This window comes from Astatotilapia calliptera, chromosome 5 (genome assembly GCF_964374335.1).
Source record: "Astatotilapia calliptera chromosome 5, fAstCal68.1, whole genome shotgun sequence".
NCBI classification, from domain to species: domain Eukaryota; kingdom Metazoa; phylum Chordata; class Actinopteri; order Cichliformes; family Cichlidae; genus Astatotilapia; species Astatotilapia calliptera.
The window spans coordinates 24,526,154-24,540,620 of record NC_137426.1 but is presented as its reverse complement, the minus strand read 5'-3'; the positions used below and the strand labels follow the sequence as shown (position 1 = coordinate 24,540,620).

The window sequence follows — 14,467 nt, the reverse complement described above, 5'->3', positions numbered from 1 at the left end:
TGAATTATAGCATCAGTTTCCTCTTCTTAGCTGACACGATTAGCTTCTGTAGCCTGTTATAGAGTCGTTTTACCCCTAATTACTCTAAAAATAGTTTTTATTTCTACTGATTTGGAGTTTCTCAGGTAGAAACAAGGATTGGGGTTCATATGAGGTGTTCAAGTTAATTATTGTATATGATGCAACTATTAATGTAATTGACATTATCTTTTGAGATCATGCTATGTTTCATGCCATCACACAAAATGAAGATTGACAATGATTTAAACCAATGATTTTCAGCTTCTCCTGGCAGCAAACACATATTGAGTCATTTGCCCAAGTGGTTTTCTTTCTACCTGAGAAACAGGCATAATGTTGAATATATTAAAGCAAGCGGCAGTTTCACTCTTTGCTGTTATGAAGTTTTTCAAATGTACCTTTCTTTAGATGCAGGGAATTACAGGCCACAGTGAAAATGGCTGATCTACTTTGGGTCCCTAGTTATTTTTAGCGCTCTTGTTGCCTGGGTTACAGGAGACGAGGTGACGTGAGGACGGAGCAATGAGCATGTTGGGGTTTAGTTAACAGTCCAAATTTGACAAATGAGGTAAACTGAAGTAAACTTGGATTGCAGATCAGGCCTTGCTCTTTGTGAAGTTTGCATAGACTCGAAAAGTGGTTTCATGAATCATTGTAACACCTCATCCAAGTACACAAAGTTGGGAACGGGGTCTGAGTGGGGGAGTATTTAAACTGTTTATAAAATATACGTTTCATGAAGCTGTACTAATATGTAGCATCTGGACAGAAGCATGCCATTGTAATACTTGCAGAAGTTTGGCACACTTGCTAAAATGAGCAAGACCTTTACTAAAAACACTTCTGGATGGCAGCATCCAGAAAATGAATATCTGAATCAGGAAATTCACTCCCAACTCCACCTTTTTTTTCCTTTTCCCCCAAAATTCATGCATTTTTTTTGTTTTTTTGATATACGTGATCATGTAACGCTTTCATTACAGGGGCTTCATAAAATGTTTCTTAAGAAAAGAGGCATATTTGCTGTCCAGTTTTTTAATTCTTAAATCACCCAACTCCACAGTTTTTGTCCAGTCACCCTACTAAAACTAAAGTGAAAAATAAAAATTGGGCCCCGAATACACAATTTCATATTATTTAGGATTAGTGGGCCCTTTACAGATGTTACCTGTGACATTTGCACTAGTGTGGGATGCTCCATACTAAAACTTCAATGCTGTGTTGAGCTTATGAAGCGCAGATCTTCTGAAACACAGTGCAGTTCAAAACATGCACATAATGTGATCACAGCTAATTCAAGTTTTGGTGCATTCGCCCTCAGTTGATACTAACAATCAACTGAGGGCGATACCACACCAGGTGTCACCACAAACTTCCAGAAAGTTTGAAAGTCAGCAGCAGCTGGACCGAGACCAGGAGCAGGAGTGGCAGCAGTAACCACAGCTCAGGACTCAGCAGAGATTGTAGGAAATTTTTGACAGCTGGGTTAGTGAAACTCATAGCACCCATAGTGCAACTGCTGATGCCACTGTAGAGGTCACTGATGATGGCATGAATAAGGTGTTGTTTATCCACACCTTTAGAGCTTGGCAAAAAATACCCGTGTATACCCACAGTAAGTGTGAAAAGATTTTTGCCACGTCTAGGGAGGTAAGTTACAAAAAAAGAAGCCAACTCATCCGCAAAACAGCTGAAAAACTAATATTTGTGAATAAACATATTTACATAGACGTTAATTTTTCATTGGTATAATTAGCTACATTCGTTCCACTGTAAATGAAACATCTTCTATAAAGATCACTGAGGCCTACACTCTACACCAGGGGTGGCGGAGCCCCAGGCCTCAAGGGCCGGTGTCCTGCAGGATTTAAATGTGTCCATGATCCAACACAGCTGATTCTAATAGCTAAATTATCTCCTCAACATGTCTTGAAGTTCTCCGGAGGCCTGATGATGAACTAATCATTTGATTCTGGTGTGTTGACCCAGGGTGATATCTAAAACCTGCTGGACACAGGCCCTTGAGGCCTGGAGTTCCCCACCTCTACATCTACACCCTACCTACAAAGTAGGTGACATTGAAATTGTTGTCACAATAAACAAACATTTTATAAATTGGTTTGTTTACATTTCACTGAATTTCAAAACAGCGGAAACAACCACATTTATGTAAACTTAAAAGGGAGGAAATACTATTTGCTTACAGTCACAGCTTTGTCGTTTAAGGTTCTTACAGGTTTTTCTCCTTTTGTTGTATGGGCATTTCTTCAAAACATGTTCATAATTATTGATAGAGTGGTAGAAGTGTGCAACACTTTTCTCTATGGTCATTTAGAGAAGAAGAGCATTGTCAACCTGTGACAATATCAAAACTGGCCAGTAGGTGTCACTGTAGGGATGAGTGTCTCGAAACAGTTGACACAATTGCTTTGAATGTTTGCACAAAGCCTCACTTTACCCATCATTAATGTGCACTTTGCACTTTAGCTTGGAGAAGTCAGAGTATCCGTGACTTTGATTGCAAAGACTAGGCTGTAGTCAGGCCCACAATATGTGGCAGTGTTTCTTGACCCTGTTTATGAAAAAATGAGGTTTATTTAAAGTTTATGTGTTTCCAAAGTTTGTGTGTGCAACTGTGAACCTTTTTCAGGTTCACTTTTTTTTTCTAGGTTTTCCGTTTTATGTATAATAATGTTATTCATTAAGTTTAATCATAATGAGTTATTTTTTTGGCTTTGAACCACTTTTGCTATCTTTTGTTGCTCCTTCCTAATTTTTTTTTAAGTGTTGCTGGCAAAACATTAAATGAGCTTTTTTTTTTTAAAAAAACAACAGTTTGATATATTTCTGTATTATTTTCAACTAAATATAGGTTTTAAATTATTTTTAAATTATTGCATTCTGTTTTTCTTTTTCAAAGTGTACTTATTTTTTTTAGAAACAGTGTTGTAGGTCATAAAATCACCAAAATAAAATTACCACTGTTTAACTAAAACAGGCAAACAAGAATACAAAACTGATTATATACATAACCAGTGAAAAACAAGTCTCACCATTGTGTTACACCCATAAGAGACTCTTTCTCTCCACATTTTACTCTCTGCCTTAATAAATACTTTAAAAGCACAGTGGAACAACACTGAAACAGAGTAAACCTGCTGTTTGTTTATGACCGAGGGACACAGCTGTCGCATTAAATTGCTTTTTAAATAGTCAGCTGCCACGTTATGTGGCCACTCGGTCTCTGCCTTCACTCCCTGTGAGGCCAGACCCAAACCCGTCATCCTCTATGGCTTTTGTTATTTCTCCCACTGTAAATTTATTGGTGTGTATTTAATGCTTGACACGTGTTACTATGAACTGTATAAAAGAGGTCAGTGTATTGAATATATGATCACCAAGCTAGTGTAGAAATATGTCTTTCCTGTTTCGCTTTTCTATTTTGTCTTGCTAATAAATGTTACACGGGCTGTTCGTCTTTCCCCCGTTCTATCTAGACCAAACATTTACTGAAGCACAGACATTTGCAAATACAGTGACTAATTGTACTCTTCGAGTCACTTGTAGCTGTGCCAGTCGGAGGAATTTCTGTGAAGTCGCCCTCTTACTTTGTTTCAAATCTGGAAAGGGTTGCAGCAAAGCCTGAATATCATACCTTAAGCATGTCTTTGACTCCATCTCATTTAACACTGGACTGGACAGATAAGAAGACTACACATGTTTGTGTCAGACCACAAGCTTGTATCTGACACCTTTACTACAAAGTGAATTCACGAGATGAGGCAGGCAGTGGGTGATGTGACTGCATATTCTGCTCAGTGTCACACAGGGAACCTTGTTGCCAGTAGAGTAGCTGCTTCTAACACAGAAAAGTTGTGGAAGATTTTCAAGTGATTATACAGTTCTTAAAATGAGAAGTTATTTAAAATGTTTTATTTGCGTGTACATGAACTGAAGTAACTGCATTCAAATTAAAACATGATGGGTAACAGATTAACAGTTCTGTTTTGGTGGCTTGTTTCTTTTCATTTGACTAATTGAATCTCTTCTGATCTGAAAAAAACATATTTACATTTTCTCTGGAAACACTTTAAAATTTTATAAGAGTTTTATAAGAACCATTCTTTCGTTTGTGGTTGGCCCACTCAGTGCTCTGGAAGAATACAATAAAATACAAAAGGTGTGAACAGAAAAAATAAATTTTTAACTTTAAAGTCTAAGACAGCAAAATCCAAAGGGTGGGTTAAATAAATCAATAAAAAATCAGCAGCATTTAAAAATCACTAGAATTTCCTGTTTTCTTACTTTCACTCAAGTGTCAGTTTTGCTTCGTGCTCACTGCAAAGTTGGCAGCTCTGTTCTCTAATTTGCTGACTTTCTGTGATCCAAGCTGACAGGGGTCAGCAGAGGACCGAACCTTAAATAGACACTTCAGCTTTCTGACAGTCACAATGACCCGTGTCCACCCGTAGGTTCATTGTCCACACAAGCACAGAATGTGTACTACATGTTGCAGACCATATGTAATCGTGTGTGTGAAACTGTATGTGAGTCTCCACATGTCCGTTTCTCGCTCCACACAGAGCTAAGCTGCTGAATGAAGGTGGATAAGACTCATTGCTGTAATCCAGCGTGAGCACAGGATGACGCATACATAGTTACCTTGGGTACATCTCAGACACATGGTTTTATGTTGTCTTTGTCTTCCTGCCTTCAACTCGGTAACCTTCAAACACACACCTTAGACCAGGCACTGAGGTAACAAACACTCAGAGTGCATGATGAAGGAAAAGGAAAAATCAAAAAGAATCAAAGCTGAAGTAAAAGGTAGCACTATGGGGCAATATTTTTATGAGTTGGTTCCTGTACCAGGACAAACACCTCTTCTTGAGATACAGTACTGTGAAAAAAGATTGAGTTACCCATATTTCTTTATATTTTGCTCCTAAAATGGAACTAGGTGCAGTGATTTATTGAAACATGTGCAAACATCAGTGGAAACACAGCAAGACCAAAGATCAACGCTGAGTTTGTACAGACTTATGAGCTTGAAAGTCAATATTTGGCATGAGCACCTTTATTCTTTAACACAGTCTAATCTCTTTTAGGCAGCTTCCTTGTCATTTTTAAGCAAAGTTCAGGAATAGTTCTGCAAGCTTCTTGAAGGACATTCAAAGCTCTTCTTTGGATGTTGGCTGTCACGTTTTGTCGGCGATCGTGGCTCAACAGTTGACAGTTCGTCTTGTAATCGGAAGGTTGCCGGTTCGAGCCCCGGCTCCGACAGTCTCGGTCGTTGTGTCCTTGGGCGAGACACTTCACCCGTTGCCTCCTGGTGGTGGTCAGAGGGCCCGGTGGCGCCTGTGTCCGGCAGCCTCGCCTCTGTCAGTGCGCCCCAGGGCAGCTGTGGCTACAATGTAGCTTGCCATCACCAGTGTGTGAATGGGTGGATGACTGAATGTAGTGTAAAGCGCTTTGGAGTACTTGGGGACTAAGTAAAGCGCTATACAAGTACAGGCCATTTACCATTCACCCAAGATGATCCCACACTGCTTCAATAATGTTGAGGTCTGGGCTCTGTGGAAACCAATCCACGACTGATAGTGATCCACTGTGTGTTTTTCTTTCCAGGTATGCTTTTACTGCATTGTCAGTGTGTTTGGGACCATTGTAAAGTTGAACAATGAAGTCGTTACCAGTCAGATGGTCTCCATGGTCTGTGGAAACCATGGAGACTGTAACCAAACTTTCTGCCAGTTTTTCAAAAGTGATTTACTTCTTTCCAACATACAGTATTGAGTGTGTTCATTTGGTCAAAAGTGAATCAACAGTTAAAGTAAATAAAAAAATAAGAATTATAGCTATAGAACATATTGCATGTTCAATCAAAATCTCCAAACCATGAGAGAACCTCCACTGTATTTTGAACATGGCTTTTGATGCTCTCTCTTGTGCCTCTTTTCTGACGTCCATAAATACTGACAACAGTTTCAAGAAAATGTTTCACATTTGGATTCTTCACACTATCAGACTTTTGCATTTTCATTTCAGTTCTTGTGTAATCTAGCGTATGTCAGCCTTTCCTACTTGATTCTCTTCCCCCAAAAAATGTCTTCTTAACAGCCACCCTTCCACTGAGACCATTTCTGATGAGGCTTCAGTGAACAGTAGATGGAAAAACCAGCTAAATCTCTCAGGTCATGGGCCAGGTCTTTGTTTTTTCCTTTTTTCTTGAGGACATGACTGTCAGACACTATTGATCTATTTTAGATTGTTGGTGTCTTTTTTTGTTTTTCTTTTTATGCCTGCCATTTCTTCTTTTGTCCTTCACTTCTTACATTTTTCTTGATATTTTTTTAAGGCCACGCTGCCTATCAAATGTGTTATGTATGTATTTTTTTTATTTTTTTAGATTAGGTTGTCTCTAAGTAATTTTAGAACCTCGTAGGGACATACAGCACACATTTTTTAAAAAATGTTATCACTTAAACCTCAGGATAGAAAGAGCATGCATTTTCCTTTGTACATGACTGTAGATGGATGTGTTAGTAAATCACTTTTAAAAAACTGGCAGAAAGTTTGGTTACAGTTATTTATTGACAGTAGCATTTGTATGAGACACATATTGCAGGTGTGCTAACATTACACGTTGGTTAGACAGAGGTACAAGAGTAATCTTAATCTGATGAGTCCATCTCGCATCTGTATCTGCAGACATTAACAACTGAACTTCTCGCCTGCTTTTTCCTTTTTTCCCTCTCTTCACAGGATCAAACACACCAACATTGTGTCTCTGGAAGACATATTTGAGAGTAAATCACACCTCTACCTTGTCATGCAACTGTGAGTATTCACATATGTGTGGGACTTTGTGAATTGTCTTTGCGTGCCTACTTGTGTTCTCTCCCACACACGGCTTGTCACATGCCATGAATTGCACCCTGCAACACATTCACACAGGCATGCTTGCACGCACGCACACACACACACACACACACACACACACACACACACACACACACACGAAAACTCTGTACTTTGCCTACTCATGAGCAACAGTGGGGAGTTTGCCCTCATACTAGTTGCCAGTCAGTGTCCCACCCACCTCAACTAGTGAAATGTCAGAGTGAGAGAGGAAAAACAAAGGCAAGATGAGGATTAGAAAAATTATTATTAATTTATTAATGACTGTAAAATTAGGGAAATGAAAAACAGCAGCAAAGAGGGAAGATGTGACCTTGAAATCCAGATGTTTTACCTCATTCGTGGTTGTTCACTCTTTCATGTTGTGCTGCATCACTATCCTGTTCAGTTTTATTTTACCTCTGCCAACTGGTGTCAAACAGAGGCTGCACATATATGTGAAAATGTACGCAGGAATAGGAATGTATCATGGAGGGAACTGAATATGTGGTTAAAGTGACACGGGGACACTGGCCGAATGAGTTCAGCAACCCAGCTTTCCATGCACTGCTTGTCTAAACATCCATATCATCTTCTCTTTTCTTTCTTTAGCTCGTTGTAAGATGTTAAATTTCCTGTGCAGGTATTCATAATGTACTCGAAATTCCTATGATAGAGTCACGTTGCCATCTAGTGGCAAAATATGAAGCAGACATTGTAAGATTGACTGACTGTTTATAATTTTAGACTGAAAGCATTTTTCCCATGTGGTTTGTAAGAAAGTAACTTTATCTGAAGTAGTGGTTTATAACTAACTATAAAAGATTTTTATTTGCTGGAGTTAGCAGAGATTATCTTTTTATATCTCGCTTTTACACTTTTAAATTTCCATGCTTCCCTTCTATTTTTAGTCCCCCTCTCACTGTTCTTTTCTTCTTTCTTATCCACATTGAAAATACAGAGTGTCTGGTGGGGAACTCTTTGATCGTATCATAGAGAAGGGCTTCTACACAGAGAAAGATGCCAGTAAGCTCATTCAGCAGATCCTGGATGCTGTCAAATACCTCCACGACATGGGCATTGTGCACCGTGACCTCAAGGTGAACCAGGGATCAGAACTATGTTTGAAAAGATTGACTTTGTGTGGCAAATGGTAGTGAATTTGAGTTTATTCTTGTAGGTTGTTGTCTCTCTTTTTTTGTTTTTTCACTACAATATAATGAGATATGGTTTCATTTTCATCAATGTTTTTGTGCTATGGGGCTTTATCTTCTGTGTTTTGATACCTGATGGTGCTGTGTATTTGCACGCACGCACACACACACACACACACACACACACACACACACACACACACACACACACACACACACACACACACACACTCTCCTTTAAAGGAATTGGCAAAAACGTTCTTCCCCCCAGACTAAATACATGTCTGTTATCCCCCCTTACTGTATGGCTTTGCTGATCATTAACAAAAGTAGAATTAGTTATTAATTGTGTGTCCAGTGATGTTGGATTTCAGTTTGCAAGATTTTTTATGGTTTTTTTATGATGCATTTTATTTACGTTCTGTTCTGTTGTCCCTCCATCCAAAGCCAGAGAATCTGCTGTATTACAGCATGGATGAAGACTCCAAAATCATGATCAGTGACTTTGGTCTGTCAAAAATTGAGGGCTCTGGCAGTGTGATGTCAACAGCCTGTGGAACTCCTGGATATGTCGGTAAAGGAGTCAAATACTAGAAATCTGTTTATAAAAAACAACTTTAGGCGTGTACACCACCTTTTTCTCAGATCTCAGCTTTAACACAGTTTAATGGCTCAGAGATGGTGTACTGTGTATGAAAAAGTGAGACAGAAAGCATGCTAAACATGTATCAGACACTATGAAGGCTAAGTCTTGTTATATTGTGCCTTAATAGCTATGACCTTGTGTTTCCTCAGCCCCTGAAGTTTTGGCTCAGAAGCCCTACAGTAAAGCAGTTGACTGCTGGTCTATTGGTGTCATAGCATATATTCTGTGAGTACATGTTTTAGATGTATCTTTATACAAGATGAATCACATCTGCAGAGATACAATATTTTAACAGTCAGGTTTTGATAAGGATTAATCAGAATGCAGCATGTTTTGGATTCAGCAGCAGCAGTATTAATTTTAACATTCAACTAACAAGCAAAGGATTCATGGTTGGATCCCAGGAATAGACACTAATCCCTTGGTGGTTGCATCAGGAAGGGCACCCAGCATTAAAATCAGCCAAATCAAAACAAGCAGAGCTACTAAATAAAGGAGTGATTAAGGCTTTAGCATCATAGAAAAGCCGAAGCGTGTCTGTAAAGGGAAGTGTCAGCCTGTGCTGTCTCTGTGTTTCAGGCTGTGTGGTTATCCTCCCTTCTATGACGAGAATGATGCCAAACTGTTTGAACAGATCCTGAAAGCAGAATATGAGTTTGATTCTCCGTACTGGGACGATATCTCTGATTCAGGTACAGTACAGACATGAGACCTCTCATAAAGAGCTTTTTGGAACTGATACTTTTCAGGCTGATCACACTGGAAACTGTGATTAAAGAAGGAACACACCCTTTTAACAAAGTTTCCCAAATCACCAGAGGATTGTGTTCTGGGTGTGTGTTGTGGAAACCATCAAATTAATTCATTCTTTTTCTTTGAGGTCAGAAACATCCTCCTCTTTAAATCAAATCTGATAGTTCTGGATTACACAGAAAGAGATGAGCCACTAGAAATTTATTAGAAATTTACATCCTTTTTCTTATATTGTTACAGTCTCAGCCAGTGCTTGTCTGCATTTGTTATTTGGGATTGTACACTCCAGAGTGCTCACATGTCCTGGAGAAACTTCAAAAACTTTCTTTGATACGGTTTCTAGTCATTAAATCACACCTGGAAATTACATTAGATATTGCATTCCACAAGCGACAGGAAGAACATGGTAATTATTTTGTGTCTACACACGTACATGCTGATTTAAATGTTTTACTACAAGTATCTTTGCCAGATTCATAAAATATTGCCTTGTGAATGGGTGGCATTCATCCAATAGTGAATATTGTGAACGGCGGTTTTGCACGCCAATGTTGAATACTTCTCTCTGCAAAACACAGACCCTCACAGTGAGCAGAAAAATCTCCCACCTACCTGACACTCCATTTGACACAGAGTGCCAGACGGAGACTTGATCTTTTTGTTCCTTCCAAGCCTAAAGTTTACCCTGCAGGCATTTAACTTGCAAGATCAGGCAACGATCAAATGTAAAAAAATAAAATAAAATTCCTACTTTTGACTCTTGGCGTCAAGTTAAAACACTGAAGTATTATTGCATTAATAAGCTTAATCCAGTTTTAGACTGATAGTACAGTATGGTTATTAATCATTCATTAAACATCAGTTTTATGCAGTTGATAATGTTTAAAATGTATATTTTTTTACCTTTTCAGCTAAAGATTTTATAGTACATCTGATGGAGAAAGATCCCAGCATACGTTACACTTGTGAGCAGGCTCTGCAGCACCCCTGGTATGGCTCCTTGTACACATAATTTTTCCAAAGAAGAATAATGTTATTTTGTTAGTTCAAATCTTCAATAATTACACTTAAGTTTTGTAAATATTGTAAGTGTTTGGACTGCATGTCGGTTAACTATGTGTGACCATATCTGTAGAACAATTCCTATCCGGATTCCTATCCGTTATGCACACAAATAAAACACATTCGCACTGAAAGCCATTTCCTCTGTCAGGATTGCTGGGGATACTGCGCTGGACAAGAACATTCACGAGTCTGTCAGTGCGCAGATTAAGAAGAATTTTGCTAAGAGCAAGTGGAAGGTAAGTCTGCCTCCCAGTTCTACTTACATGTTGCGTTGTTCTTTTCATTTTTAGCATTAAAGGAGAGGACAGAGATTAAAACTGGTCTGGTTTGCTATATTTTAACTTAACTGTACCGGGCAATTAAAAAATGTAATTAGGGTTAGGGATTTCAGCTACAATGACTTGATCCTCGGCGGGTTAAATTGCCATCCAGATCCTAATTTGTCCAAAATTGGCAAGTAGATTTTCCTCCTTTCTTGAAGTTTCATTATTGCTTCTCTGCAGCAAGCGTTCAATGCCACAGCAGTGGTTCGTCACATGAGGCGTCTCCAGCTCGGCACGGGACAAGAAGGAGCCAACCCAGCTCATCTGCTGATGCCGGGGGAAGATGCAGGTGGCTCCTCTTTGGCTGTGTGTAACATACTTCACCGTTTTTAATGTCAGGTAGATTCATTACTCATATTGTCTGCTTTATATCTCCCAGAGGCTTGCTGTGAGGGAGGGTGCTCACAGAACGTCGACAGCGGAGTAGATGCTCTGTCCAACTGTCCAACATACCGCTGCCACCCGACCAGCAGGGTGTGATCCATACCTGCTCCACCTACTTATCTAATTGATCCCAAGTCACTTTCCAATTTAAACTCCCTCAGTGGCACCAGAGGCGCTGTCTCCCCACTTATCTGGTTGCTGGACTACTGAGTCATTCCAACCTCTCGTCTGCAGGGGGAGCAAGTCAGCCCAGCCTGAAGAGGAAAGTCATATACCCGGTTGAAAGTGGAGGAGGTGGAAGAATTGATGATAACGATGATGATGCACCACAGTGGGTGATTTTTGGGATGAGTTTAAAAGGAGGAGAGGATACCAAGCAAGTGGGGGAAGGCGAACTTTTCCATCATCGTTCCTGGGGGGGATTGTTTTTGCCGAAGCAGAACAGAGCTTGTTGGACACTGTTTTTAATTGTTGAGGTTTTTGTTTTTTGAATTCAATTCGTCTCATTGTTTGTTTTTATTGTTTTGTATATTTGTGTGTTCCTTCCTACTGTTAGACTTTGAAGTACAAATCCAGAAACAATATCTGCATGATCAGGAGATAATTTCCCAATGCATGCTTTCCTATTTCTAAAAACATACACTGTTTCAGTAATCGCAGTACGAAAACAAAACAAATGACGCAGTGCCAGAACGACGGAGCATTTCTGGCATTTTTTTTGCAGCATTTGAAACAAAAACTGAGTCAAATCTTGTAATATTACAGAGCTGCATTCTGTGTCTTTAAGTCATGCTTTTAGACAATCAGCAACAGAATAGTTTATGCAATGAAAACTCCATTTATTTACTATGTAGCCTTTCTCGTGGTGATACAGTGTTTCCATGCAGTGGTTAGGCTCTCTGAGAGGGAAAAGCTTCTCCATTTATCTTTTGTTCACATTTGTTTTTCAACCTTCAACCTCTTTAACCGCTTGCACACAGGGATTTCTCTTTGTCTAAGGTGCCTTTAGGATATACACTATGATGGGTCTATTGGTGAGAGTTGTTGCAACAGAACCTCTTTCTGGAACTTCATATTTTGTACATGTTATACTTTGAGCTTTAAGATGTAGTTTCACGGTTAATTACTGTAATTTTAGACTGGATGCCTGAAGACAAAATGTAAGCTAATGATATTTTTCATTAATTGTTAATGAAAATAACATTAAACTCCTTACAATACGACAAGGTAAATCAACAACAAGGGACAGCTTTGACGCTGGTGTTTACAAAGACCCACTTTACACCCTTCAGTGCATTTTATGTAAGAATAAAAAGTAAATATTTCACATTTATTACATTCAGTTCCCTTTAAAATCCTACATGGACAAACAGAGTTTTATTGGTCCTTTTACTGGCTTTTATAATGAATCTTAGTATGTAAATGCTGGAGAATCTATAAATGTTCATTTAGTGTGTTCATATTGGTTGCTGCAGATGTTAAGGTGTTTTGTGTGCATTTAATTGGATATTCTGTACTTTTGCTCTGGGACCTGTTACAGTGGGTCCTGTCCTGAGCTCAGCGCTGTCAAAAGCAGTAAAAGCAATGATCTCTGCCCTCACTGCTCTCTCATTGACTTTCAGCTGATCATTCTTGCTCATGTAATTTAGTGCTGGTTACATATGTTTGCATGATGTTGTTTGAAAATTGTGACCGTTTCTTAAATTGTACAGCCACCATGAGATGAATGCAGATAAAAGGAAGATGTTTCTTTTTATTTGACAATCGTTTAATCCAAATCCTGTCATGCAAATGAGTAAAGGGCAAAGAAAAAAAATAATAACATTTCAACAGGTTCAAACGAGTTTAGTGTGCTGCTTCAAAAAATAATTGTTGAAATTTTCTGCATATATTTGGGTAAACATTGTACTGTATTTAGATGGTAAAAAAAATGGCAAATTATTTTTTTCAGGAATTTGTTGTTTTTTTTTTTTGCGTGAGTTGTTTGAATGTCATGAAGCAGAGGAAAGCAAACAGACGTGCAGACAGACTAATTTTGGAGCAGTCAATATTAAAACTGATCCCGTGCTAATGAAAACAGCTCTAATTTGAGTCGTTGTTGGCCGTGTCTCCTTTAGACAGCTACAACACAATAAATAAAAAAAGAAATGGATTTAAAATGTTACTTCAAACCCTCCATGTAAATATTCTTTTCTTTTAGCTGCTCCTTTTAGGGGACACCACAGCAGATCACGTTGCTCTCTCACCCCGTCACTTGCATAATCCTTTGCATGTCCTCCTCCATTAAATTAAAAACTTAATACCCATAGAAAACATATTGCAGGAAAAAGAAATCTAGTGATGATGAATAAGAAGATGGTTTGTTGTATTTAACATGCAAAAAAATACTAACAGAAGTCCTTGAAAGTTCTAATTTGATTCTCTGCTGAGGCAACAAATTGAAATGTGCAAGGAAATTAAAGATTTTTACATCAGGGTATAGGGTAATAAAACACATGATGGGGAAATATAACTGTTATCTGCTCAGTCAGCCATGTTTGTAGGAAAACTGCCGGAATGATATCGGGAACATGTAGAGAAAGGATGTGCTAATGACCTCACAGTTGGTTTCATACGTTGCTACTGCTCTTGACAAATTTCATTTATATATTTTACACTGCGCCAGTCTAAAGGAGCGAGACAGTCTTTCTCCTCTAACAGCTTGTAGAGAATGACCAGTGTGTGGTGACAGTTTGTTCTGAGTGTTTGTACCATAATTATGTTGCCTTTTAATAAATGCTGTTTTGGGCTGCAGTACCTACTGTATACACAGATGCAATGCATCATGGGTTGTTGAAAAGTGACTATTGCTTAGTGTGAAAGCCAGTGATTTGTAAGGGAAGCATACATTAAAATCCTTGTCTATGCATTATGGAAATGAGTTTGTTTGTCCGGGGAAAAAATACATGTTGAATGCTACATTTATGCTTAATATGTAGAGTTCAAGTGTGCTGGAAAGTGGAATAAAAGGATTTCATCTAAGGTTAAATGACACCTCAGCACATGTTTTATATCATTAGTTATGATGTTAACTAATGCACTGACTTAAGATTTAATGCATTTACATATTCGATTTAAAAGGAGTTAGCTCGATTAAACACAAAACCTTAAAATCAAAAAATTGAATTTTTTCATTAGTCTGATTTTTAGTTTATTTTTTTTTAATTCAGCAGGATTGTTGG

At 38.5% G+C, this 14,467-nt stretch overlaps 1 protein-coding gene across 3 annotated transcripts in view; it reads left to right on the top strand.

Moving 5' to 3' along the window:
• The window catches only part of camk1b (calcium/calmodulin-dependent protein kinase Ib), a 40,276-nt gene extending 26,124 nt beyond the window's left edge, over nucleotides 1–14,152 (top strand). For all 3 annotated transcript variants that reach the window (XM_026168351.2, XM_026168350.2, XM_026168352.2), the window contains 9 exons: nucleotides 6,787–6,861; nucleotides 7,883–8,021; nucleotides 8,523–8,649; nucleotides 8,871–8,946; nucleotides 9,301–9,413; nucleotides 10,386–10,464; nucleotides 10,688–10,775; nucleotides 11,043–11,151; nucleotides 11,242–14,152. In XM_026168351.2, the coding sequence (XP_026024136.1) occupies nucleotides 6,787–6,861; nucleotides 7,883–8,021; nucleotides 8,523–8,649; nucleotides 8,871–8,946; nucleotides 9,301–9,413; nucleotides 10,386–10,464; nucleotides 10,688–10,775; nucleotides 11,043–11,151; nucleotides 11,242–11,342 (907 nt within the window). In that variant the 3' untranslated portion in view covers nucleotides 11,343–14,152. The remainder of the gene's footprint in view (nucleotides 1–6,786; nucleotides 6,862–7,882; nucleotides 8,022–8,522; nucleotides 8,650–8,870; nucleotides 8,947–9,300; nucleotides 9,414–10,385; nucleotides 10,465–10,687; nucleotides 10,776–11,042; nucleotides 11,152–11,241) is intronic.
• The last annotated feature ends 315 nt before the right edge of the window (nucleotides 14,153–14,467 follow it).